The following is a 24,339-nucleotide window of genomic DNA, read 5'->3' on the forward strand; positions in this document are numbered from 1 at the left end:
ACCACCACTGCCATCAACAACAACAATTGAAGACCCTGCCTTAACTCCTTCCCCATTGCAATTCGTCCTTCATACAAGTGCTAAAGTATTTTTCTATAAGTTCAGATCTCACCATGTTACCCCCATGGCTCCTTACTGTCTCTAGAATAAAATGTAAATTCTCATTTGGTTTTTAAAGTTCTTCACAATCTGACCCCAATCTTTTCAGCTTCAATACACATTATTCAGCTTCCTGCACTCTGTGATTCAGTCAGACTGACCTCTAACCATACACATGGCACTCCCTCTGCATTTACCTTCATGAAAGACATGACATTTGATCTGGTACCTGAAGGATAAGTAGGTTTTCAACATGTCATGGAATCATAGGATTTAGAGTAGAGAGGGACCCTGATCATTATCTAACCTAACATCGCTCATTTCACAGATAGGAAACTAAGAGCTGAGAATTGATGTGACTTGCCCAAAATCACCAAGCTAATAAATAGCAAAAGTGGGTTTCAAACCCAGGTCCTCTGATCTAGAATTCAGTGCTTTTTCCTTGTCCCACTTTGTCCCCTACTATTTCTACTATCTCTTAATAAAGAGACATTAAAGAGAAGGTAAATTATTCTGGGCTTTGAGATCATCATAAACAGATGTGAGGAGGCAGAAATGCAAATAGGGTGTATGTTTGCCAAATAGTCAGCGGTCTTATTTGGCTAGATTATATAGTACATATAGGAGAATAATGGGAGACAAGGTCAAGAAGATATTGCAAAAAGGCCAGGAAAGCCAAGCTCGTGAGTTTAAACTTTGTTTGGAGTGCAATGAGGAGTCATTGAAAGTTTTTGAACCAAGGAATACAATAAATTGAAAACATGCTTTAGGAATACTAACACAAGACCTGTAGGCCATGTTCCCAAGTGAGACCCAAACCAAATTAAAATGCATTTGGGAAATAATTAATAAATTACAAAAACATGATAGAACATAGATAATGTTGACGTGATTTTCTGAGTCAATCTGTAGTTTTCAGGGATCCTTGTGGACAGTTAAGTGGGCCCCATTTCTTTTTAGTTTGATGTCACTAGTGTATGGGATGAAATGGAGTAAGGGAGAGATTAGAGGCAGAGAAACCGCTTGGCAGCTATTGCAATAGTACAGACGAATGGGCCTCAGCTAAGGTCATGATTATGTCAATGAAAGGAGAAGAGCAAACCCAGAGGTTTTACTAAATATTGAAGAGGGAAGGAGGAAGTCATATCTAGTTTTCATTGTGTTTTCTTTCTTTTCGACACAATCTCCCTGAAATTCTTCATTGTTTTGGCTTTGATCAAGCTTAGTATAGGCCGTACGTAGAGTTTGAAAGTTCTTATCTGTAGGGTCTGAAATAGCATCTTGGGTTTTTTGGATAAAGGATATCAGAGACAGCGATAAAAGATAAACATGTGCCTCAACACAGGCAGCAATTTTCTTACAGCTGGGGGATCAAATATTGAGAGGTGAGGGTTTTAATGTCACAATTTCTTACTGAATTTTTTTAGCTTAAAATTCAAATTTCATTGAAAGAAGGAGGAGAAAAGTAATTTTCTGAAGACACTCAGGGCACACTCTTCAAGGGTTACTAAGCCTACCCTCCCCGATATTGAAGCAGCATGCATCACTTAACCCCCCTAGCATATATGGTTAAGGAGGTTTTGATGAAACACATTATTGGCACAGGAAAGTAACAGTGTGAGGCTTTGTTTGCCTCTTATGCATCCTAGCAGAGCACAGCAAATTAAATTTGAATGTGTTTCCATAAAAGGATATTCATGTGCTGCCATGATGCTTATTACATCAATAAAAAAATTTCAAATCTTGAATGTGTAAACATGAAAATGTTACTGTGCTTTTTGTTTGATGCAACGTTGCCAAGAGAGAACTCATATTCCAAAACACTTGGCCCTTTATTTTGGTCTAAGAACATTTCTAAAGAGGAAAAAAATCCCATTTCCTTCATTAGCTATATTAATTTCCACAAGCAACAGTGCTTCAGATCAGGGCTAACTATTGATGGCCCTCAATTGGCTGACTTTTTCTTACCAAATATAACCAAGAAAGGAGAATGAGCAGAGAGATGTTTTATAGAGCATTGCAAAATCTGATTTTTCCCCCCAAAAAACAGTCTAAAGTGCCTCTGCTCAGCATGTTCAAACAATCTTTTCAAACATGATACCCAACTACTTGGGCTAAGGCTAAGTCACTTAAACCCTCTGGGTCTCTGTTTTCACATCTGTAGAATGAAGAAATTAGACTGAATGGGGCTCCAAAGTCCCTTCCAAATCCAAATCTATGATCCTGTGATACTTTTTTATTTCACTTTTTGAGAAGAAAAAAGGAAATGTCTCTCCCACACACACACACACACCATCTCCACCATGACCATTACACCACCCCCCATAGGAAGAAATAAGGTTGCTTAAAAAAGTTAACATTTTGGGACAACATGGACGATGACTGTACATTTATTTTCTCTTTAATTCTTCCACTTGAGAGATCATCAAAGCTAAACATACAAATCTAGCCATTAAAAGATTGTGGTAAAAATGAGCAAAGCAACAGTCAAGGAAGGTGGCAATGTACCAGTCTAGGTCAACAGGGAAGTATGGAACCAGGAAGGTTACTATCAAGCTGGTTTTATGGAACATTTTTATTCCTCTGGAGGAGTAAAGAGTATACTAAATTAATTAAATTAAGTAATGCTCTTAAGCTGGGAGATGTTAGGACCCCAGAGAAAATGAAATAACATGAAAAATATGGAGTAGAACAGTGGAGAGAAGAAAGACATAAAGAAAAGATTATCAAATATTCTAGAAAATTTCACTGAGGAGGAGCAGATTATAAGCCCTTTTAATAGAAGACATAGAATCAGAAATCTAGAAATGATCTTGGAGATCATATAGACCAAATACCCCACTTTTCAGCAGAGGAAATCAGAGAGGTCAAGTAACTTCCCCAAAGTCATGCAGTCGGACCCTAAGTCTCCTGAAGCTCAGCCAAGGGCTGTGTATTCCACTGCCCCCTAAACAGGCTTCACAGGACTTTTCAACTGTCTTTCACAAGGCTCCTCTTTACCCATTTCTATGTTCAAGGCTAACTGGACTAATTCTTAGCTGTTCTGTGTAGCTGGTGCTCCAGTGCCATCTTGCATACAGATGCATAGGTCACCCCACCCCTCCCGTGCCTGGAAGGTACTCTCTTCTCATCACCCCCTTTCAGAATCCCCATCTTCCTTCAAGGATCACCAGCTCAGGTGTCACCTTCTCCACGAAGCCTTTCCAGATTGCCTCAGTTGCTGGTGTTCTCACCTTCCTCATTCAAATTACCTTGTTAGTACACTGTTCTACCTCTGTGTTGCACACCCCCTGTCCTGTTAGAATGTAAGTTCCTTAAAGGCAGGAGCTGCTTTGGCTTTGCTTTTGTACTTATAAAGCTACTGGTAAATGTTTATGGGATTGAATTAATTGAAAGAATCCAAATCTGCACAGTTTCAACATCTCTTTTAGGATTTTACAAGAATTTGTGGGCCAAGTTACAATCTAGGTATTTAGATTCAATAAGGAGAATATTTATGTGAACCGACCCAAGTAAAATTTTTATCTCTGAGTATTGTGTGTGCTTTAACAAAAATTATTAGAGTATGGTGGAAAAGGAGGAAGCAAGGAGGGCCAACATGGCTATCTGGACTCTGGCACTGCCTGGATGTCTTCCCATGATGTTGTTCCTTTTTATTCTTTGAATAAGCCATAAAAGGGGCAGGTTCTATCTTCTCTACAGCAATACTGAACAGAGGACCACCGCTGCATCAATCTCACCCTTATCCGAAGCTCCTTAAAGCCGTGATGTGGGAGATGGGAGCAGAGGCAAGAAGGCCTCCCTACAAGTTAGGAGTCAAAACAAAATCTAGTCCTGACTCTGCCACTAATTGTGTGGCCTTCTATTGGTCATCTAATCTCTCTTTGTTTTAGTTTCCTTGTTTTTAAAAGGAAAAAAAACTTGGGCTAATGATTGCCATGGTGCCTTCAAATTCCAAAATTAAAACTATATTGTAGAGTAATAAAGTTGGCTGAAAGGGCAAGAGTGGAGGATGGAGGCAGCTGTCTATAACCTACTATCCATTTCCCTCCTTTAGCCTTCCCTAACCAGGGTTTTTGCTTAAATCTGGCAGGACACAAGCAAGTATAACTTTGTAGGTGAAGGGAATCTTCCACATTCTCTCTTTTCCTCTCTAACTTTACATTAGAGCAAGAATCCTGCTTCAACTCGAAAGGTTCTAACCTAGGAGTTCTTAACCTGAGACCCATGGACACTCCACTCCCACCCCAGGATCCTCATGGATAGACATCAGGAATCTGTTGAAGTCTTGAATGAGAGGATTTTCACTACCCTCAAAGTGAAATTTAGCATTTCCATTAGCTGTTTAAACCATGATTCTGAGAAGGGAACCATCACACACACACACACACACACACACACACACACACACACGCGTGCGCGCGCCTATTCTAAAAAAATAGGAACTGTAGGGTGTAAACACTTAATAGGTGTCAACCATACATCATATTCTACATTAAATCATTGTCAAATTAGAAAAGACTGAATGAGATCCTCCGCTACAATTAAAAACTTGCTCGTGCTCTAAATCAGTAACTATTTCAGGACTGGTCTCAGTTATTACCAACTCTTTGGGTTTTCACACTAACATTTGGTTCATCAGTGGCTTTCTTCCTATTTTATGATCACATCTTGGTGAATAAAGGTGGCTGGGAAAGACACACTTCTGGAGGCAGAACCCAAAAGATGAGCAAGTAAAAGCAACAAACAGAAACAAAGGTCCTTCTTCCCTCCTACACATGCTCTCCAGAGCTGACACACACACACTCACACACACACACACACACTCACACACACACACACACACACACACACACACACACACACACTCACCCTTATATTGCCTCAGCTGGAAAAGTAAATAGAACAAAGTGAAGAAACAGATTCTTCTTTCAAATATTGACAGGGAAGACTTAGGCAAGGAAATTCACACCTGTCGTGCTGAGGAACTGGAACTACCAACCAGAGACTATGATTTTCACTGTTACTCTATTTTAATGATGGTTGGAGCTAGTTTCTACTTGACACTAGTTGGGGGAAGAGAGAGGACTAGTTGTTTTTTGTTTTGTTTTTCTATTGCTAAGATACTGTTTAGGTCTAAATAACAGTTTGTAGCAAAAACAACAAGTAGAAAAAAAAGTAGGAGAATCTCCCTACAAGCGAGATCCTCAGAGCCAGCTGCAGGCAGAGCCTATTCTCAGGCCTGTGACTCTTCCCTCGGCTGCTGCAGGCTCCTGTTGCACGCTTCTATGGCTCCAAAGCTACCCACAACCAGCAGGAAATATAAAAGAGGAGGACAGGAACTGTGCCTGGGATTTCCCTGGTAAAAGAAGCATCCGGCTAAGGAAACTCCCTCTACTAATGTAGTTCAGTGCCTTGTCTACAACTTAAGAGTCCTAAAGAGTTGCCTGGCCAGTATATGTCTGTCAGAGGGGAGACTTGAACCAGGGTCTTCCTGGACAGATCTCTATTTATTATACCCACCTTCTGAATTCTTAAACGATATTTATTTTGGTTTCTGAAGTCTCTTTGCTCTGTCCTGCCACTACAGCCTTTCTGTCTTGTTCCTTTCTACCTACAAATTGCTTGCAAGCTCCTTGGCTTCCAACCTATCTCTGTGACTCCTAGACTCCTGGAAGCCTTAAGGTGCTTAGCCTACAGACAGTGAATTTATTTTTCTGATCCCAATACCGCCCTGACCAATCATCCTTCCAACTACTCAGCACCTTCCAGAAAAAGAGAAAGTGATCTGTGTCCTGACGTGGAAGAGGCGCCTATGGTCGTGCAAGCCTGGCCTCATAACGGTTCCAAGATTCACTCTTCTGGCTGCTTCTGAGAATGATTGGCCTGTGGCTTGTGGGTTAGTCAGGCAAAGGCTGAGCTTACAGCAGCCAGACAGGCCTATATCAAGAAAGGGACTAAAAGCAAATATGCCATTTGCCAAGTTAAAAAAACTGCTGAGCTCAACACAGCCAGAAGTGCTAGTCTTGAGAGGAGGCAGGCTAGTCGTTCAGAAGGAACATTATGTTTGCAGCCAAAGAGTTTTTTGCCATTTGATTGATTGTCTTTTTTTTCCTGTTTTCTCATTTGCTTTTCTCTTTTATGTTTCTCTCTTGCCTTCCTCTTCTTGCCCTGTGCTCATACTTCTGCAGAACATTTTTAAGCATTTATTAAAATAGCTTTCTGAAGCTATTCCAAGGATGTTGCTTCTAACACCTATCCTAGGATGTTTCCTGACCCTCACGTAGTTTCACAAATACTGCCTTAAAACTATCATAAGACTGCCAGACTTTTAAAATTAATCTGGAGTTACTTAAGAACTGGCATGTTGTCACATATGCTTTCATGCTGAACTCAAGGGGCCTTGTTCCAAAACTGACAGTTTATGAGAGATTTATAAGAATGAGAGCCATTCCCCAATTGGTAAAAGGTCAAAGGATATGAACAGGCAGTTTTCAGAGGAAGAAATCCAAGTCATATTAAAAATGCCCTAAATCACTAATAATTAGAGAAATACAAAATAAAACAACTCTGAAGAAGCATCTCATACCCATCAGATTGGTAGACTCGACAAAATGGGACAAATGCTACAGGGGGTATAAGAAAAAATGTATTTTAATGCACTGCTAGTAGAACTGTGAACTAGCCTAAATTTTCTACAGAGCAAACTGTAACTATGCCCAAAAACCTATTAAACTGTGCATACCCTTTGACTTAACAAAACTGCTACTAGACCTATACCCCAAAGAGATCAAAGATCTAAGAGGAGAATGATCCATACTTATGAAAATATTAAAGCAGCTCTTTTTATTATGGCAAAGAAATGGAAATTCATGGAGTTTCCATAAGTTGGACAATGGTGGAACAAGTGATGACATGTTGTAAGAAATGATGAAGCGGATGGTTTCAGAAAAACCAGAGAAGACTTGTATAAATTGATGCAAAGTGAAATGAGTAGGACCAGGAGAACAATTTATATAATAACAACAACATCATGAAGAAAAACAACTTTAAAAGACTTGGGAAGTCTGATCAACACAATGACCAAACACAAATCCAAAGAACTTATGATGAAACATGCTATGAATCTTCAGATAGAGAGCTGATGAACTTAGAGTGAAGTTTGAAACATATTTTCTATGTTTTGGGATCTTTTTAGAGGAGAAATAGATAATGTGGGAATTTGTTTTGCTTGACTTAATTTTTAACCATTTTGGTTTTTCTTGCCTTCTCAACTGGTGAGGGATGTACACATGGGAGGAAAAGAATTTAAAACTGAAAATGAAATAAAATAGATTTTTTTTTAAAAAAAAGTAGAGTTTATTCATGCACCAAATTAAAACTCTGTTCTAACCTAGTATGGCAGATCTGAAACACAAGCACAGGATCTACAATTTCCTCATTAAAAAGAGAAGTCCTTTTCTCCACACAACCCCATCTAAAACTTAGTAAATAAGTCCTAGAGAGTTGCTGAGGCACAGAATCACAGCATTGGAGAGTTGGAAATTCAGCGGTCAGCTAGTCTGAACATATGCAAAAAAGAATCGCCACTATGCCATCCGAGAAGCGGACATCCAACCCCTGAGACCTCCAAGGAAAGGGAGTCAGTCAGGCACATAGGGAGGTACAGTGGGGAAAATGATGGGCTGGGTGTCAAGAAACCTGGATTTGAATCCTGGCTCTGATATTTATGAATTGTGCCACTTGAAGTAAGTGTAAGTCACCTAACTTTTCTGAGGCGCAACTGCTTTATCTATCATAAAGAGAGGACAATACTTATACTGTGCCTTCATTGCAGGGATTTTATAAAGGAAAATCCTTTGCAAACCTGTAAATACTATAGAAATGTGAATTTTTCTCATTACAAGTTGACTTGGCCCCAACCCCTGGGATTGCCTCTCCTTAATTCCTCCATCAAATTCCTGCCAGTATATTAAAACTCAACTCAAAGAACATCTTCAAAAAGTCTTCTCTAATCTACCCAACCAGTATTGATCTCTCTGCACCTAACTTCACAGATCATTTTGCTTGAGCTCACCTCATTAATATACCCTGGATTTTTATTCTAGTTATTTCTGTAGGGACTATATCTTCTTACTAGGCCATAAGCACCATGACCAAAGAGACTATATCTTATTTAACCTTTGTGTATCCTCCAGTATCTAACAATCAATTTAGAGGCTTAATAAACAACTTTAAAGTTGATGAGGATTTTAGAGTTCATCTAATCCAAGTGTTTTTAATCTTTTCTGTGTTATGAATCCTATGCCAATCTAGATGAAGGTGTATAGACCTCTTCTAAAAATAATGTTGTTAAATGCATAAGGTAAAATTCATAGGATCACAACGGGAATCAATTATACTGAAATAGTCAACAAATGTTTTTTTAAAGTCTAGTTTACAGACCACCAAACCCTTCATTGTAAAAACAAGGGAACTGAGGTCCAGAGAGGTTAAGCCCAAGGTTACTCATGTAATAAGTGGAAGGGCTGAGATTTGAACCAAGTCCTCTGACTCCAACCTAACCCTGTTATTGAATGATGAATATTGGGAATGGATCACTCAAGGGTTCAACAGAATTACCTTGTGAAGCTTCAATTGAAGTATAAGTCACTGAAAAGCCTTCATAAGCTATGGCGGCATCAGTCACCAATCGTAGCATCAAAGTGTTGCTGCTGCTCACGAGCGATGGGGGGACTGATTTTCCACAATACCTGTTTCCCAAGAGAATAAAAGACATCCAGTATCCAGCGCTGATTTTATGTCATTGAATAATTCACATAGCAATAATGGAGTGTTTTAATACCTGGATAATTTTAATAAGCTTAACTATTCCCCTAAACATTTAAACAACAACAGCTATCTATATTTCCAAGTCAACAAACTAGGGGCCCAAAATGAAAAACTGTATATAATTCTGCTCAAGGTTGATGAAATTGTTGGCTCGCCTATTCTGGCATGCAATTTGCTTAATGGTCTGTGGATACAGGCTTTGTGTGTGACTAGGCCAAGACCAGCTCTTGGGCTAAAAGCTATCTTATCATAAAGGAGGCCTGGGAGAAAGGAGTCTGAAGCTGTCCGTGAAATTCTTTTCTTTGTGGACTATCTCCAATTTATTCTGTATATACTTCGTGTGTCCATGGCTGTTTGAATGTTGTCTTCCTCATCAGACTGTGAGATCCTTGAGAGCAGGAACTGGTCTTTCCCATTTTTTATATTCCCAGGACTTAGCACAGGGTCTGGACCATTTTTATTATTGTATGTGTTCGGTCATTCAGTCCTGTCTGACTCTCCATGATCCCATGGATTTTTGTTCATGAGGCTTTCTTGGCAAAGATATTGGAGAGGCTTGCCACTTTGTTCTCCATTGTGCCCCCATCTTACAGATAAGAAACTAAAGCAAACAGGGGTTCAGTGATTTACCCCGGGTCATAGAGCTAGTAGTGTCTGAGGACTCATTTCAACTCGGATCTTCCTGACTCCAAGCCTGGTACTCTACCCACTGCATCACCTCGCTGTCTGGCACATAGTAGGTGCTTAATAAATGCTTATTGACTTGACTTGAAACTGGGTGTCCCAAATTAGAATATATCCAGCAAAAAGGAGAAGGAAACCCAAAACCAAAAGGGAAAATAAGGCTCAAGTGAATGGGGAAAACTTTTCTACGAGAAAACCTAAGACCAGCTCTCAGGAGGAAGGGAAAGTGGGTTCAGCACATCAGCTCATTCAGGGCCAATATTCATACAAGAAGAACAAGTGTGAGTGGATTGGCTAAGAGGTTTTAAAATATTATTGCAATCTGTGCTGTTCATCTTAAAATGACACGTTTCTTAAAGTACGTGAGTAAAGGGCAAAGTAAAGATAGACTGCAAAAAAAAAAAGGAGGCAATTTAGAGTCAGTTGGTAGCACAGTGGATAGAGCACTGAATCTGGAATCAGGAAGACCTGAGTTCAAATCCAGCCTCAGAAATTTACTAGCTGTGTGGCAAGTCACTTCACCTTTGTCTAACTCTGTTTTCTTGACTGAAAAATGTAAGTAATAATTGGGAAGTCCACAGCGTCGTTGTGAGGATCAAATGATGTCATATTTGTAAAGCACGCCACACAGTTCCTGGCACAGAGTTCAGGGGTGGGGAACCTGCAGCCTCGAGGCCACCTGTGGCCCTCTAGGTCCTCAAGTGTGGCTGTTTTAAGACGTTCGGAGGACCTTGAGAACCTAGAGGGTCACAGGTGGCCTTGAGTCTGAAGGTTCCCCACCTCTGGAGTAGGTGTTTAGTCAATGCATGCTGAAGGGATAAAGGCAAAGAAGTAGAAAAAGAAAGGGAGAAGGAGCAGGAAAAGAGGGCGTGAAGAAAGTAAATATTAAGAACATAAAAACAGAGGGTAACTTTAAAAAGGATATAAAAAGAAACAAAGTTTGAAGGAGGGAGTAAAAAAAAGGAGAAAGGGAGAAACACCAGTGAAAGTGTGAAGAAAGAAAAAGGACAAATGTGCCTCATTTCTCCCCTCCCTCCCCTCAAGAAGCTATCTCTTGTGTGGACTCAATTCATAAAACTGTCAGAGAGAGCTTTGAAATTGGAACAGAGAGCTGCAAGTCAAGTATGGGGTAGGGGCAGAAATATGACCAATCAAATGGAAGTTGCTCCATCCTTCTGTACTTGAGAATTAAGTCTTGTATCAATCAATCAATATTTATTAAGTGCCTACTACGTACCAGGCAATGAATAATCCCTCTCTTACCTAGAAATACCCAGTCAACATGTATTTAGTGCCTGCTATGTGTCAGGCAGTGTATAATCCCTCTCTTATCTAGATACAACCAGTCAACACTCTTTAAGTGCCTACTATGTGCCAAGCTCTGTACAAACTCTCTCTTCCTCAGAAACACACAGAAAGAAGAATGGTGGACTCACCAGATTTTCATATAAGAACTTGGCTTTCATATCTTTCACCAAATGCTATCTGAACCTACAAACTCCTCACAAAAGAAGAAAATAAGAAATCATCACCTGCCAAGAGTTGTTCCCATGCCACCATCATAGACTTCAAGATAGTCACTGGTGCAATTGTAATGGAAATCCAGATGGAATATTTCGAACGTTAGTTGGATCCGGTAATCAGACTGGACAGAGATTAGCCATGTGCAGTTAACACCATGTGGATAGATATTTGGATGACCAGGACTGCTAAAATATCCAGATGGGGCAGTAAGAACTTCCCCACACTCTGTTCAAGTTTAGAAAACATTATGTCACAAGAAATGATCAACAAACTTTCACAAGAAAATAACTTGAGTAAACTAGTTAAAAGATCCAAAGATGAAGATCCTTCTCTTCTCTGACTGTCCACCCAAGTTAATCCCAGCCTTTTGTTAGGGACTATCTATTAAGCATTGATCAGGTACTTATATCACTTGGTGCTCTGTCTTCTTAGTCCTTTCCAGGACCACAATAAAATTTATAGCACTTTACAGACTTATTCATTCAGTCACAGCATCAGCAGGAACAAAGCTGAGAGGCAAAGGGATGGCAAAGGAAAATTCTTACCTAGGTCTGTAGCGCTGAACTGAGCTAGGAAGCCAAAATTTGTAGAAGAGGCGCTTTTCCTGAATCTGACATAGACAGTATTGTATGTGGAAGTTACTAATCCAGGATTGTCTGGGCCACAATACTTATGAGAAGAGTCCATAATGAGGCTGTTCCCAATCTAGAGAGAGAGAGAGAGAGAGAGAGAGAGAGAGAGAGAGAGAGAGAAAGAGAGAGAGAGAGAGAGAGAGAGAGAGAGAGAGAGAGAGATAGGAAGAAAGAAAGAAAGAAAGAGAGAGAGAGAGAGAAAGGAAAGAGAAAGAGGGAAAGAAACAAAGAAAGAAGAAGGGAGAGGGAGGGAAAGAAGGAAGGAAGGAAGGAAGGAAGGAAGGAAGGAAGGAAGGAAGGAAGGAAGGAAGGAAGGAAGGAAGAAAGGAAGGAAGGAAGGAAGGAAAGAAAGAAGAAATTAAATGTACTGTTTGAAAGCAGAAGTATTACCACACTCAGGAGCTGATAAACACAAACTTTCTTCGTTTTCATTATTAAAATCTTTGTCAAGATAAACATGAAGGGGGAGAGGTTTTGTTTGTTCTTTACTGTAACTTCATTGGTGTAGGGAGCTCCTAGTGTAGAACTTCCTCTACCAGGACATCCCAACACTTCTTCTGAAATGAAAAGTCTTAGGAAGTTGAATGACTTGCCCAGGAATACTGAGCCAATATATGTGAGAGGTGGACCTTGATCCAAGATCATCCTGACTTCAAGGTCAGCTCTCTCTTCTCTTATTTCCACCATGCTGTCCTCCTCTTATATGTAGATATCAATTTTAATACTTTAATATTTCAATGATTTGTGACTTAGTCAATTTGATTCATATCCACAACCAATTAGTAAACTCTGACCCTTAAAATACAAAGGAAACAAAGGTTGGAATAGAGAGTTAAAAATAAAAAGGAGAAACCTAGGAAAAAGCGAAAAGTAAAGAAGAAATGTGTCTGGTTGAAGATAGGTAGATGTCAAGTGAACATGACTAGAGACTGTACTATTTGTTAGGTGTCTGCTTTTGAAAACTGATCTTAAATAATGACCCCAGAAATGTGTTAGCTGTGTGACCATGGGCAAGTCATAACCTCTCTGAGACTCTGTTTTCTCATCTGTAAAATGGTGAGTATAAAACACTCAGTACCCACTCTCCACTGGACCGCCCCCCCAAGCACTAAAGAATAAATGAGATCAAACATGCAAAGCACTTTGCAAACTTTAAATAATTATGTCGATGTCAGCCATTATTTCTGTTATTAATAATAACTTGCTGGGCTGCCTTCCTAACTTTTCCAGAAGTCAAATGGATAAATTAGATGGAACCAAAAAATAATATGGTCAGATAAAATGAATAATTTTTTTAGGATTGCATGGTTTCCTATGTGGATTCATTTTTTAACAGTGTAAAAGTAATGATGTGGGAGATAAACAAAAATTTTTTCAAGATATTATTAGCCATATCTACTTCCAAGGGAAAAAGGTGACCTACGTAACTATTCATGTGCTTGCAATAATTACTTATTCTATTTTCTACTCTTAATTGTCTCTTTCCTGTACCTACGTTTCTTTAATGAAATGCAATCATCACTATGCTCACTAATGCTCCCAGAGTCCCCAAATTCAAGCAAGTTACCTCAACATAATCGGTGTCACAGCTGGCAGAAGCACCAATCTGAAAATCAGTGAAGTTAAGCAGAATCACTTGGCCTTGGGGTTGACTGATTTTCCAGTCACAGGTTTTTTCATGAGGGTAGGCACTGGGATAGAAGGGTGTGCGAATGATCCCTTCTCCAGTTAGCTCACCCCCACAAGCTACAGAAAGAAAACCAACGGTTAATTTGGATTGGGATTGGCTCTAGTTTCCATTAGACTTATTTTTTTTTAAGCAAGAAACTCTCCAGCACAATATATCTGAAATTTCTTCAGAGATATACGCTTAATCTCAGAATGGTGGCCAGCTAGTGACTGGACATTAAGACCTAGATATACAATAACCTGAATATTAAGATGTCCTCACCTATAAAATATGGTTATAAAATACGGTCCCATAGTATGAGATCACATAATAACAAGGTTTTTTGGAGAAATTGATACCTTAGAATTAGGCAAGCTACAGGTCACAATTTGAGTCACCAGTTTTCTTACCAACTTGGTAATTGGCCTGGAAACTGGCCTTTTGTACTGAAGGATCTGACTTAAACCTGATCCAGATGCTGTTGGAAATAGAGTATATGGAGGCAGGAATCTTGCTTTCACACAATCTTTCAAGTAAGGTTTCACCATCTAGAACCTAAACAAAAAAAAAAAAAAGAAAACAGATGTTTCTCTTAATATACATAGAATTCTATTGGTATTAACAACTTTGTTTATAGTCATAGTAAAGAGAAAATGACAATTTCAGATTTAGGATATGGACATAAAACCATTTTGAAATCAATCTGTGATAATGAAAAGCTGACCCGAACTCAACAACCAACCAAACAACAAGCGTTTATTAAGTGCCAAAAACAGAGAAGGAAACAACTTCTAATATCAAGGAATTTACATGCTACAGGAGATTCACGAAGCAATATGTAAGTACATAAAGAATGACTATAAAGAGGATAAATACAAAAAAATGCAAAGTAGATAAATGCAAAACAGTCTGAGATGAGGGGACCAGCACTTGGGGGAGGGCTTCAGGGAAGGATTCACATAGAAAATGGTGCTTGTGTTATGTGATATACACAAATAAGTAGATAGATAGACTTATAGATATTAAAAACACATATATACACACATCCCTGAAATTTAATATTCTGGGTCCTACCTACCTTTCCAGACTTATTTCACTTTACTTACTTTCATATGGGGCAGCTACATGGCAAATGAGTGCCAGGCCTAGAATCAGGAAGACTCAACCTCCTGAGTTTAAATCTGACCTCTGACACTTACTAGCTGTGTGACCCTGGGCAAGCCACTTAACCCTGTTTGCCCCAGTTTCCTTAGCTGTAAAATGAGCTAGAGAAGAGAATGGCAAACCACTCCAATATCTTTGTCAAGAAAACCCCAAATGGGGTCATGAACCATGACATCAAACATGACTGAAAAATGACTTAACAACCTTTTCATCTTCTCTGTGTTCTAGCCAATTTGAACTATTTGCTATTCCCCAAACTTGTAGTTTCCTTTCCCTCCTCCATGTCTTTGTAAAAGATCACCCTCATTTCTTGTACAGGATCCCTTCTCACTTCCACCTTTAGGAACCTGTACCCACCTTCAAGGCTTAGCTTACTTGCCACCCACAATGGGAAGCCTTTTCTGGATAGCCCAATTGCTGCTCTCTCACTCTTTATATTATCTTATATTGATTTATCTGTTTTTTTATCCTCCAGTAGATTATAAACTCCTTGACAACAGGAACTGGTTTTTGTTTTGTTTTGCTTTATCTCTTTGTTCATGTTCCCAGAGCCCAATACAGTACCCTGCATGAAGGAGAAGTTTAATCAATGTGTGTTAACTTCAATGCATTAGATTTTTGACATACAACCCTCTCCTTCTCTCTATCTGTGCATCTATGCAAGTCTTCTTTGGTGTAAGGGTTTGTTTGCTTGTTTTTTCCTGTGTATCTGTTTCTCACTGGATGTCTTCCTTTATGAATATAGTTATGCCTTCCAAATCTCAGGGGTTAAAAGAGTGGTATCCCAGATCTGGAAAATCTGAGTAAAAATTTTTCGCCCTCCCTTCATACCAAAGAAGAAGTCCGAATTGTTATAGTAGTAAGAGATACCATATGTGAATGTTATACAATACTATACACATATTGTATTCATTTCTGAGTTTCTAAACTTTTTCTCTATCATCTGCTGGTTTTTGTGTGTCATCTGCAGCTTCTGCAAAACTCCTAAAACATCCCTATTTAATTTCTTATGCCAATCAGTGATATACTGAAACCATGATGGGGAAATCCAATGCGGGAGGCATAACTGCATATTTGTATCTGCCTCTCCCTCTTTGCCTTTTTCTCTGTCTTCTTCCCTTATTTCTTTCTCTTTCTTCTCCCTTTCCCACCATCTGTCCCTCACTCTTAACTGAAAGTAATATAAGATTGCCTACTTTTTTTTACTTACATTGATGGGGGGAAAGTGCCCTATGCTGGGTCTACAGCAATAGCTGTAAATAGAATTACCTAGCAAATATAGCCATTTCAATCATTTTAACAACTCACTAATGACAACACAGTATCACTACTGAGCCTAGTCATCTGGAAACTCCAGGTGTTTGTAAATTCTCTGACACAAAGAAGAACTTGTCTTCTTTTCCATGAAGTCATCAATTAACTAATTGAATTCCAGCCTTCTTGTTCAGATGGTACAAAGTGAATTGTGAAGGGGTAAGGATCAACTGTTCTTCCTATCTTTTAAAACCCAGCTCACATCCCACCTCCTCCAGGAAGGCTCCTCCAACTCTGCTAGCCCATATTCACCTCTCCTTTTTCTGAACTCCTTTATCATTAGATTATTTTAACTGCAAAATTAAGCATTTAACTCTATGCTGTCTTATCCTTGAACTGATTCTCTTTCAGGGGAAAGACCTTCTCCTTAGTCCTTCAAAGTAAACCGTGCAGTATTGGAAAAATAGTTAACGGCAGACAAATTTTCCACAAGTCACTGATTTAGCCGTATTGTGTATCCTTTCAGATGTTCTTGAGAAGACCATACATATGACTATGGAGCCTAGACAGCTGTAAAAGGAGAAGACAGACTAGGAAATCTTCCTCTATTCTATGGTATATCATTGACTCTTTCCACGACTAAAGCCCCTCTCTTTCTCACTTTACCCATTAAACATGATGGGAAAAAGGAAAAATGGCCATATAGCATCAGAACTTGATAAAGTGAGGGTGTCCCCTGGGCCTCAGATAATGAAATTCAAGACCATTAGCAAGCAGAGAGACAGCTGCAGCCCAACTGCTTTAAAAGAAACTTATAAGCCCCTAGGGCCCTAAACCCTCAAGTTACAATTGATTTTGGCTGCGTCTCTCTCACTGTGGGGATGCAATCTTGTTAATGCTGAAAGACTGTACACTCCTGAGGCCTCTGATATAGCAATATCTTAACAACAACCCAGTGGATCCAACAAAAAAATGGAATCTCTTGAGGACCAGGCAGAGGAAGTAGCCCCCAAAGCAATCCCAGCACACCCTGCATTTTCTCATACACCATTCTTCTCATACAACATTCTTGGGTTTTAGAATCTCCCTTCTTTTCTGTCTCCATGTGAATACCTGCAGCAAATACACACCATTTCTTTTTTTTCTCCTTTTTTTTATTTAATATATTTAGTTTTCAGCATTGATTTTCACAAGAGTTTGAATTAAAAATTTTCTCCCCATTTCTACCCTCCCCCCACTCCAAGATGGCGTATGTTCTGGTTGCCCTGTTCCCCAGTCAGCCCTCCCTTCTGTCACCCCACTCCCCTCCCATCCCCTTTTCCCTTCCTTTCTTGTAGGGCAAGATAAATTTCTACACCCCATTGCCTGTGTATCTTATTTTCTAGTTGCATGCAAAAACTTTTTTTTTGTTTTTGTTTTTGAAGATCTGTTTTTAAAACTTTGAGTTCCAAATTCTCTCCCCTCTTCCCTTCCCACCCACACTCCCTAAGAAGTCAAGCAATTCAACATAGGCCACATGCGTATCATTATGTATAACCCTTCCACAATACTCATGTTGTGAAAGACTCACTATATTTTGCTCCTTCCTAACCTATCCCCCTTTATTGAATTTTCTCCCTTGGCACACCATTTCTTAGAAAGATAGACATAGAAAACACTGTGGCTGCTCCCTAACATTCAATGACATACTCGTTCCTTGCTATGAAGCGACACATCAAACAGTCATGATTCTGCATTCGTTTCCTCTGTAACTTACAGACCATTGCCTGAGAGGTTCAGTGATTTGCTAGCATCAAATAGCCAGTAGGCCCAAAAGTGGGACTTGAACCCAGGTCATCGAGATTCATCTAGATTGCCACTCAGTGCTCTGCCCTGTTATTTTCATAGTAATGAAAAACTGTCAGAACATATTAACTCCCTATAGAGAGGGCTCAAAGGGCGAATTAGACTGAAAAAAAGCATTCACCCCGAACTAATAATATGATGTAATTGGCCCAGTGTCCAGCAGCCAATAGCACCTGGAATGGGCACAAACTCCACTTTTTTTCTTTATTTAGCACACACATCTTCCCCCTCCCCAGACACTTTTGAAAACCCAAACATGAGAGTCCGTAGGCTTTAGAGGTCTTCTATTTTTTTAGATGATCTAGGGATCATCTATTCTAATCCCCTTGTATCATAGAAAAAAGAACTAAGATCCTGCCATATATAGGTCACAGGGAATTTGGATGCAGAGCCAAAATTCAAGCCCAGATAATCTAACCCCAGTCTTTTCCTCTACAACCCATGGTTTCTTCATGCTCTTGTCTTAGTAGGCTCACTCATGAGTTTCTGCCACAAATTCAGACTCTTTAAAAAAAATTAGAAATGATTGTTGGATTCAGATACGACAGCAGCTAAGCTTTGGTTGGCCAGTAGAAGCCTGTCCAAAGATATGTTTACAATGTGTTTTCCGTAGCATGGGAATCTATTGAGGGAAACCTCTGCTCACTTCCTAAAGTCAACAATAACAAATGAAGTAATAACCAGAGGCCCAAGGGGTGAGCTGAGACTGTTCGTATTACTCAAACTTAACTCAAAATTAACAGCTTTTAACAGAGGAAAAATGTACTGGACTAGCAGGCAAGAGACCAGGGATCTCATCTCTTCTCTACCATGAGTTAACTACATTATCTAAGACAACATAACTTCTTTGGGGTAAACTTCCTTCATTAATAAAAGGAGGTTGAAATAATAAGAATTCACATTCACATAATGGTTTAAAGCACTTTCTTCATGATAACTTTATAAGGTATGCAGTGAAAAATATTTACTATCTTTACTTTAAAGATGAGGAAACTAAAGTTGGGAGGGGTCAAGAGACTCGCTGGTAGATACATGGCTAGTGAGTGTCAAAGCTGGCATCTAAACAGGTCAGTCATTCAGATTTTTCTTGAACATTTCTACTTACAGACAACTCCCTACTTGTAAAGCAGCCCATTAAACTGTCAGATGGTCCTAAATGTTAGAAAGTTCCTTCTTATATATTGACCTGAAATAAGGCTACCTCTGATTTTGACCCATCGGTCCTATTTCTATCCTCTTGAACAACACAGAATAAGCCAACTCTCTGTTCCGCAGGACGTCGCTTCCAACATTCGGGGACAGCAATTGTGCTTATCCTTGCCACTATCCCCACCACACACACACACATACGCAAATAAATCTCTTTCATAATAAACATCAGCAGTTCCTGCAATTGTTCCTCAGAATCTCCTATGACATGATGTCAAGATCTCCCAGTATGTCTAGCTCGTCATTGTTCTCCCCTAAAGGAGACCAGAAATAATGGTCATTGCGGTTCAGTGGAAAGGATGTTACCGATGGAATCGGCGATTCTGGATTCAAATCATATCTCAGCCACTTATTACCTGTGTTACTCTGGGCAAAGCACTGAACCCCTCTGGGCCTCAGTTTCTTCATCACTAAAAGGAGAGGATTGGACTAATGCCATCAAAGGTCCGTGCCAGCTGCAAATCTATTATTCTTTTTAACTTTTTTTTTGAGACAAACAAGGTTAAGTGACTTGCCCAGAGGCACACAGCCAGCAAGTGTCTGAGGCCGAATCTGAACTTAGGTCCTCCTGACTCGAGGGCCGGTCCTCTATCCACTGTGCCACCTAGCTGCCCTTCCCCCCAAATCTATTATTCTAATGATGATACTCTCCAGGCATAGACTGACCCATAGAAAATAGAGAAGTGCTATTACTTCCCTACTTCCATTAAATCAGCCTTGCTGTTGTTGTTCAGTCACGTCCAACTCTTTGTGATGCCAAAAACATTGTATTGCCTTATTCAGAGGACATGTCACATAAGTGGCAGTCAACAGAAGGCTGCAGGTCATTTTCACTGTTAAATCAGGCCTGAGTCAACCTACACTCTCATAGTTTTTTGTTTTTTGTTTTTTGTTTTTTTGTGCTGGACGTAAAGAAACTGGAACTTAAGATTTCAAATTTATCTCTGCTACATTCCATCTTGTGGAGTAAGACCCACAGTTATGAACAACACTTCTGAATCCTGATGGCTGGCCAACCCAGAACTATCCCACTCTGCTGCATATCCGATGAGCATGCCGTCTATGTCTTCATCTGATTTATTGAGGAAAGCATTGAACAGGACAGGCCTATGAGAAGATCCTCAGGCATAACTCGAGGGACTTCAGCCCAAGTTGGCACAGGTCTATCAATCAGCAGTGCGTGGAGACGGTTGTTCGATCAGCTTTAAAGCCACCAAAACATACTTTCTTCCTCTCCACTTTTCTCTGTAGTTTCAACATGAATATCATGAGAGATGCTGTCAAACTCCTTAATGAAAACCCAATAATTTATGTCTTTGGTATTAGCTTAGTCCCCTAGCCTATTAATATTACAAAAAAATATAATGTGATCATTCTTGGTGTGATTCATTCTTAGTGAAATGGTGATACTGCTGCTGATGATAAGGATAACTCATTTAAGTAATACTTTTACATTTTATAATGAAAGTGCCTGCAACAATCTTATAAAAATGGTTTTCTTTCTCTCGGTTTCTAATGGGGAGGGGCTGAATGAAAGGAAAAGGTAGCAATAATGATGAAAAAAGTGAGGGCCACTGCAACATTTGTTTTTAAATGTACAGAAGAAAAGAGAAGGAAGTTCAGAAGGAAATAGATAAGCAGTACAGTTTTGAAAGTAATGTGTAGAAGCTATCATATCCTTTTTAAAAAAAAGAGCAAACAATATGAAATGGATATTCATAGTTCAGTGTAGAATTTTCACTTCGTATTAGTACGTGGAAATGTCCCTTTTTTGGTGTTTTATGTTCAAAACTTTAAAAAGTCTCAATTAAAAGCAAATGTGACAGTGGACAGTACAAAAATTACCTTGACTTTATAGATGAGAAAATAGGAGGAAGGAGGCTAAGTCAGGGGTGGAGAACTGATTTGCTCTGTGAAGTTTGGATTCAGGCAAAGGGCCACACTTGAGGACCTAGAGGGACACATGTGGCCTCGAGGCTGCAGGTTTCCCTCCCCTGGGCTAGGTGCTCTGCTCCAGGCACAAGCACCTCTATGCTCCCACAATAGCATGTTTTTAACCTTAGAATCATCCTTTGCCCTTCCCCCTCTCTCTCATTCCCCACATCTAAAGTTTCCAAGTCTTAGGATCATAGGATCAGAGATTGAGGCCTGGAAGGGACCACAGGGTCCATAGAATCCAACCTCTTCATTAAATAGATGAGGAAACTGAAAAATTGTGATTTCATTGTGTTGATCAGCTTCCTTCAACTCCAGAAGTAGAAATGTTTCACTAAGGAATGATGAGGCTTGGGTTCATTTAGGTTACTAATGTAAAACTCAAATAGAAATGGATCTCTGTGGGTGGCATAATGACTTAGAAAACCACAAATTAATATTATCCATGTTGGCTTGCATCTCCCAATTACATTTTTATCTGGTTTGGCAAAATTTGGCAGTTTTGTGGGAAGTAAGTTTAGCACCTCTGACTATGAAAAATGTTGTGAATGAGTGCCACAGGGTACTGCAGTGTAATATTCTCCTTAATTTTTTGCTTCTTTTGAATCATGATAGTTGGACATTACAATGACTCTCATGGTAGCATTTCCCAGTCTGGATTTGCAGAGAGGCAGCATGATGTAATAAATGGAGAGACAGCTATGGAGCCAGAAGGCCTCGAGGTCAAGACCTGCCTCAGACACAGACTAGCCATGTGACCACAGGCAAATCAACTAGCTTCTCAGGTCCTTAGACAACTCCCAAAGAAGCAGATATCTTAAATTCAACATGTTCAAAACTGAACTCTGCTTTCTACCAAAACCTCGTCCTCTTACTAACTGCCACATTATTGTTAAGGGCACCACCATCCTTCCAGTTACCCAGATTCATGACCTCAGAGCCTCATTCTCTCTCACCCAGTGTGTCCAGTCTGTTTCCAAGTCTTGTCCATGCTACCTCTGCAACATCTCTTCCATATGTGGCCCCTCATGCCCTCTGACGCTGCCAGCATCCTGGTGTGGATCCTAATTATTTCATGCCTAAGCTGCTGGTGAAGCAATGTTCCTAAAGCACACGTCTAACCATGGCACCCCATTATTCAATCAACTCCTGTGGCCTCTTATTACTATCAGGATCAAAGATTAAATCTTCCATTTGGCTGGCCCCTTCCTACCTGTCCATTCTTCTCCCCTCCACGTACTCTAAAATCCAGTTTCGCTCGACTTCTTGCCATTCCTTGCCCTCCATCTCCAAACTCTGGGCACTTTCACTGGTTATCGCCCAAGCCTGGAACTCTCTCCTCCTCATTTCTACCTCCTGGTTTCAAGTCTCAGCTAAAATCCTACCTTCTGCAAGGAGCCTTTCCTAATTCCCCTGAAGGCTAGAGTCTTGCCTCTGAGGTTATTTTCAATTTATCCTGTATATATCTTGGTTATATATAGTTGTTTGAATGTTGTCTTCCCTACTAGATTATAAATTCCTCAAAGACAGGGATTGTTTTTGCCTTTCTTTATACTTCCAGCACTTAGCATAGTGCCTGGCACATAGCAGATGCTTAACAAATGCTTGTCGACTAATGCATTGACAGAATGGTTTCCACACCAAGAATTTCCTGTGCCAATGAAATCAGAAGTTCACAGGAGAACACTGTACACAGTAACAGCAACATTGTACGATGATCAGCTATGGCTGACTTAGCTCTTAACTCAAAACTTTATAAAAATTAATGTTGAAAAATATCTTTACAGGTAATTGGAAAAAATGCTATTAAGTGGGGGGGAGGAAGAAAAAAATAATATCAGAAGTTCAGACCCTTCACACAGTCTACGAAAAGATCTTGCAATAATAAAAGGCAATCATGTAAACGCCTACTTGCCATTTTTATTAAAAGGCAGCATAAGATTTGAAAATAATGACAGAATTGATGATTGTCTTCAAAGAGGGCAGCTAAGCAACTGCTTTGGGTCTCTGACAAAACTTTCTGGCCAAATAACGCAACCCCTCATCCTCTCACCCTGTTTCCCCCCTCCACTTTCTTCTATCTCTCACACTAATGATGTTTCCCTATGGTAAACTACAAACCAGTGAGATTCAGACTGTCTTCTACTGAGAGAGCTTGTGGGAGCTGCCCCCAAGATTCACTCCTCTGCTCTCAGCCCTCCAGGATGACGCCCCTCAGTCTACTGTGAAGAACATACACGAAATGATGGCAAGAAATTCCCTGGAGTTGGTGGAGCCTCAAAAATTCTATTGATCACCCTTGACCATTCGTATAGGCAGAGCTGAAGGTATTCAGCTCCAAACAAAGAGAAAAGGGAGGGATTTAGTTCAGTCCAAGCTGGACATGTGTTTGTGGGAGGTGGGGAGGTCAGAGATCAAGCATGGAACTTCAGTTCTTTTGGCTTTAATTGGGCTTTCCAGGGATCCCTCCCTTCTGAGCAAGTACAAACCACCTTCGGATACTTCTATTTTTCTTTCTTCTCCTTCCTTTCCCTCTCCTCCTCTGATTTTCTTTTCCTTTTCTTCCTCCTGCTCCCCACAACGACCAACAGACAGAGGCCAGAGCTGAGTGGAGATATTAAGGTTAGGGGGGTAAACCATTCCAATTCCTTCCCTTTTCCCCTTCCCATGCACACATACCTCAAGCTCTGGCCCTGATGGCTTTAAGAAGTATTGTTCTGCAAATACTTTGCCTCTCTTGAGATTAAAAATTAAGCTTTCATTACTACCTTACTTCACTCCATTCTTATGGTTAAAGCCCTTATAAAATAATTATGAGACATATTGCCTTGTACTTTGGAAAATGCATGCCTGTCAAAGTCACTGGAATGCTTTACATCACTAAAATGCCCTCTTTATGACTGACTCAACTGCTGATTCAACTAAGTTTGTCCTAGAGGGACAAAATTCATTCATGGACTTTTAGAGCCAGAAGGAGATCTTCCAGGCCAGGGTCTTTTGAGTATTTTTGTGACATGGGACCCATTGGCAGCAGTCTACTATGGACCCTTTCTCAGAATGATTATTTCAATTTGTAAAATAAGATACCTAGGATTACAAAGGGAATCAATTATATTGAAATACAATTATAAAAAATTTTAAATAAGTTCATGGACTTCAAGTTAAGAACCCCTGCCCTGGAGCCACCCCTCATTTTATAGAGGAAGGCCCCAGGAATTACAGAGTCTTAGCCTCTAATACACACAGCTAGTTGGGGGCAGAGCCAGGACTAAGATCCTCTCTCCTGCTTTCCAATCTCCACCCCTAACCCCACCAGCCAGCCTCTGCCCACTAGACCACATTGCATACTATATTCTTTCATTTTTAGAAGAGAAGTGGGAATTAGAATTAGAAACAATCCACAAATTTTGTTAAATTAGTTCATTTGTTGTTAAGTTGCTTTTAAATTGTGTTTGACTCTTCATGACTCCATTTCTTGACAAAGATATTGGA

General features: G+C 39.8%; 1 protein-coding gene across 1 annotated transcript in view; it reads right to left on the reverse strand.

Moving 5' to 3' along the window:
• CUBN (cubilin) overlaps window positions 1-24,339 on the reverse strand; it is a 299,579-nt gene that overhangs the window by 234,174 nt on the left and 41,066 nt on the right. The window contains exons 18-22 of the mRNA XM_036760230.1: window positions 13,851-13,995; window positions 13,339-13,517; window positions 11,685-11,844; window positions 11,148-11,364; window positions 8,722-8,852 (exon numbers count right to left, since the gene is read on the reverse strand). Of these exons, the coding sequence (XP_036616125.1) occupies window positions 8,722-8,852; window positions 11,148-11,364; window positions 11,685-11,844; window positions 13,339-13,517; window positions 13,851-13,995 (832 nt within the window). The remainder of the gene's footprint in view (window positions 1-8,721; window positions 8,853-11,147; window positions 11,365-11,684; window positions 11,845-13,338; window positions 13,518-13,850; window positions 13,996-24,339) is intronic.

This window comes from Trichosurus vulpecula, chromosome 5 (genome assembly GCF_011100635.1).
Source record: "Trichosurus vulpecula isolate mTriVul1 chromosome 5, mTriVul1.pri, whole genome shotgun sequence".
NCBI classification, from domain to species: domain Eukaryota; kingdom Metazoa; phylum Chordata; class Mammalia; order Diprotodontia; family Phalangeridae; genus Trichosurus; species Trichosurus vulpecula.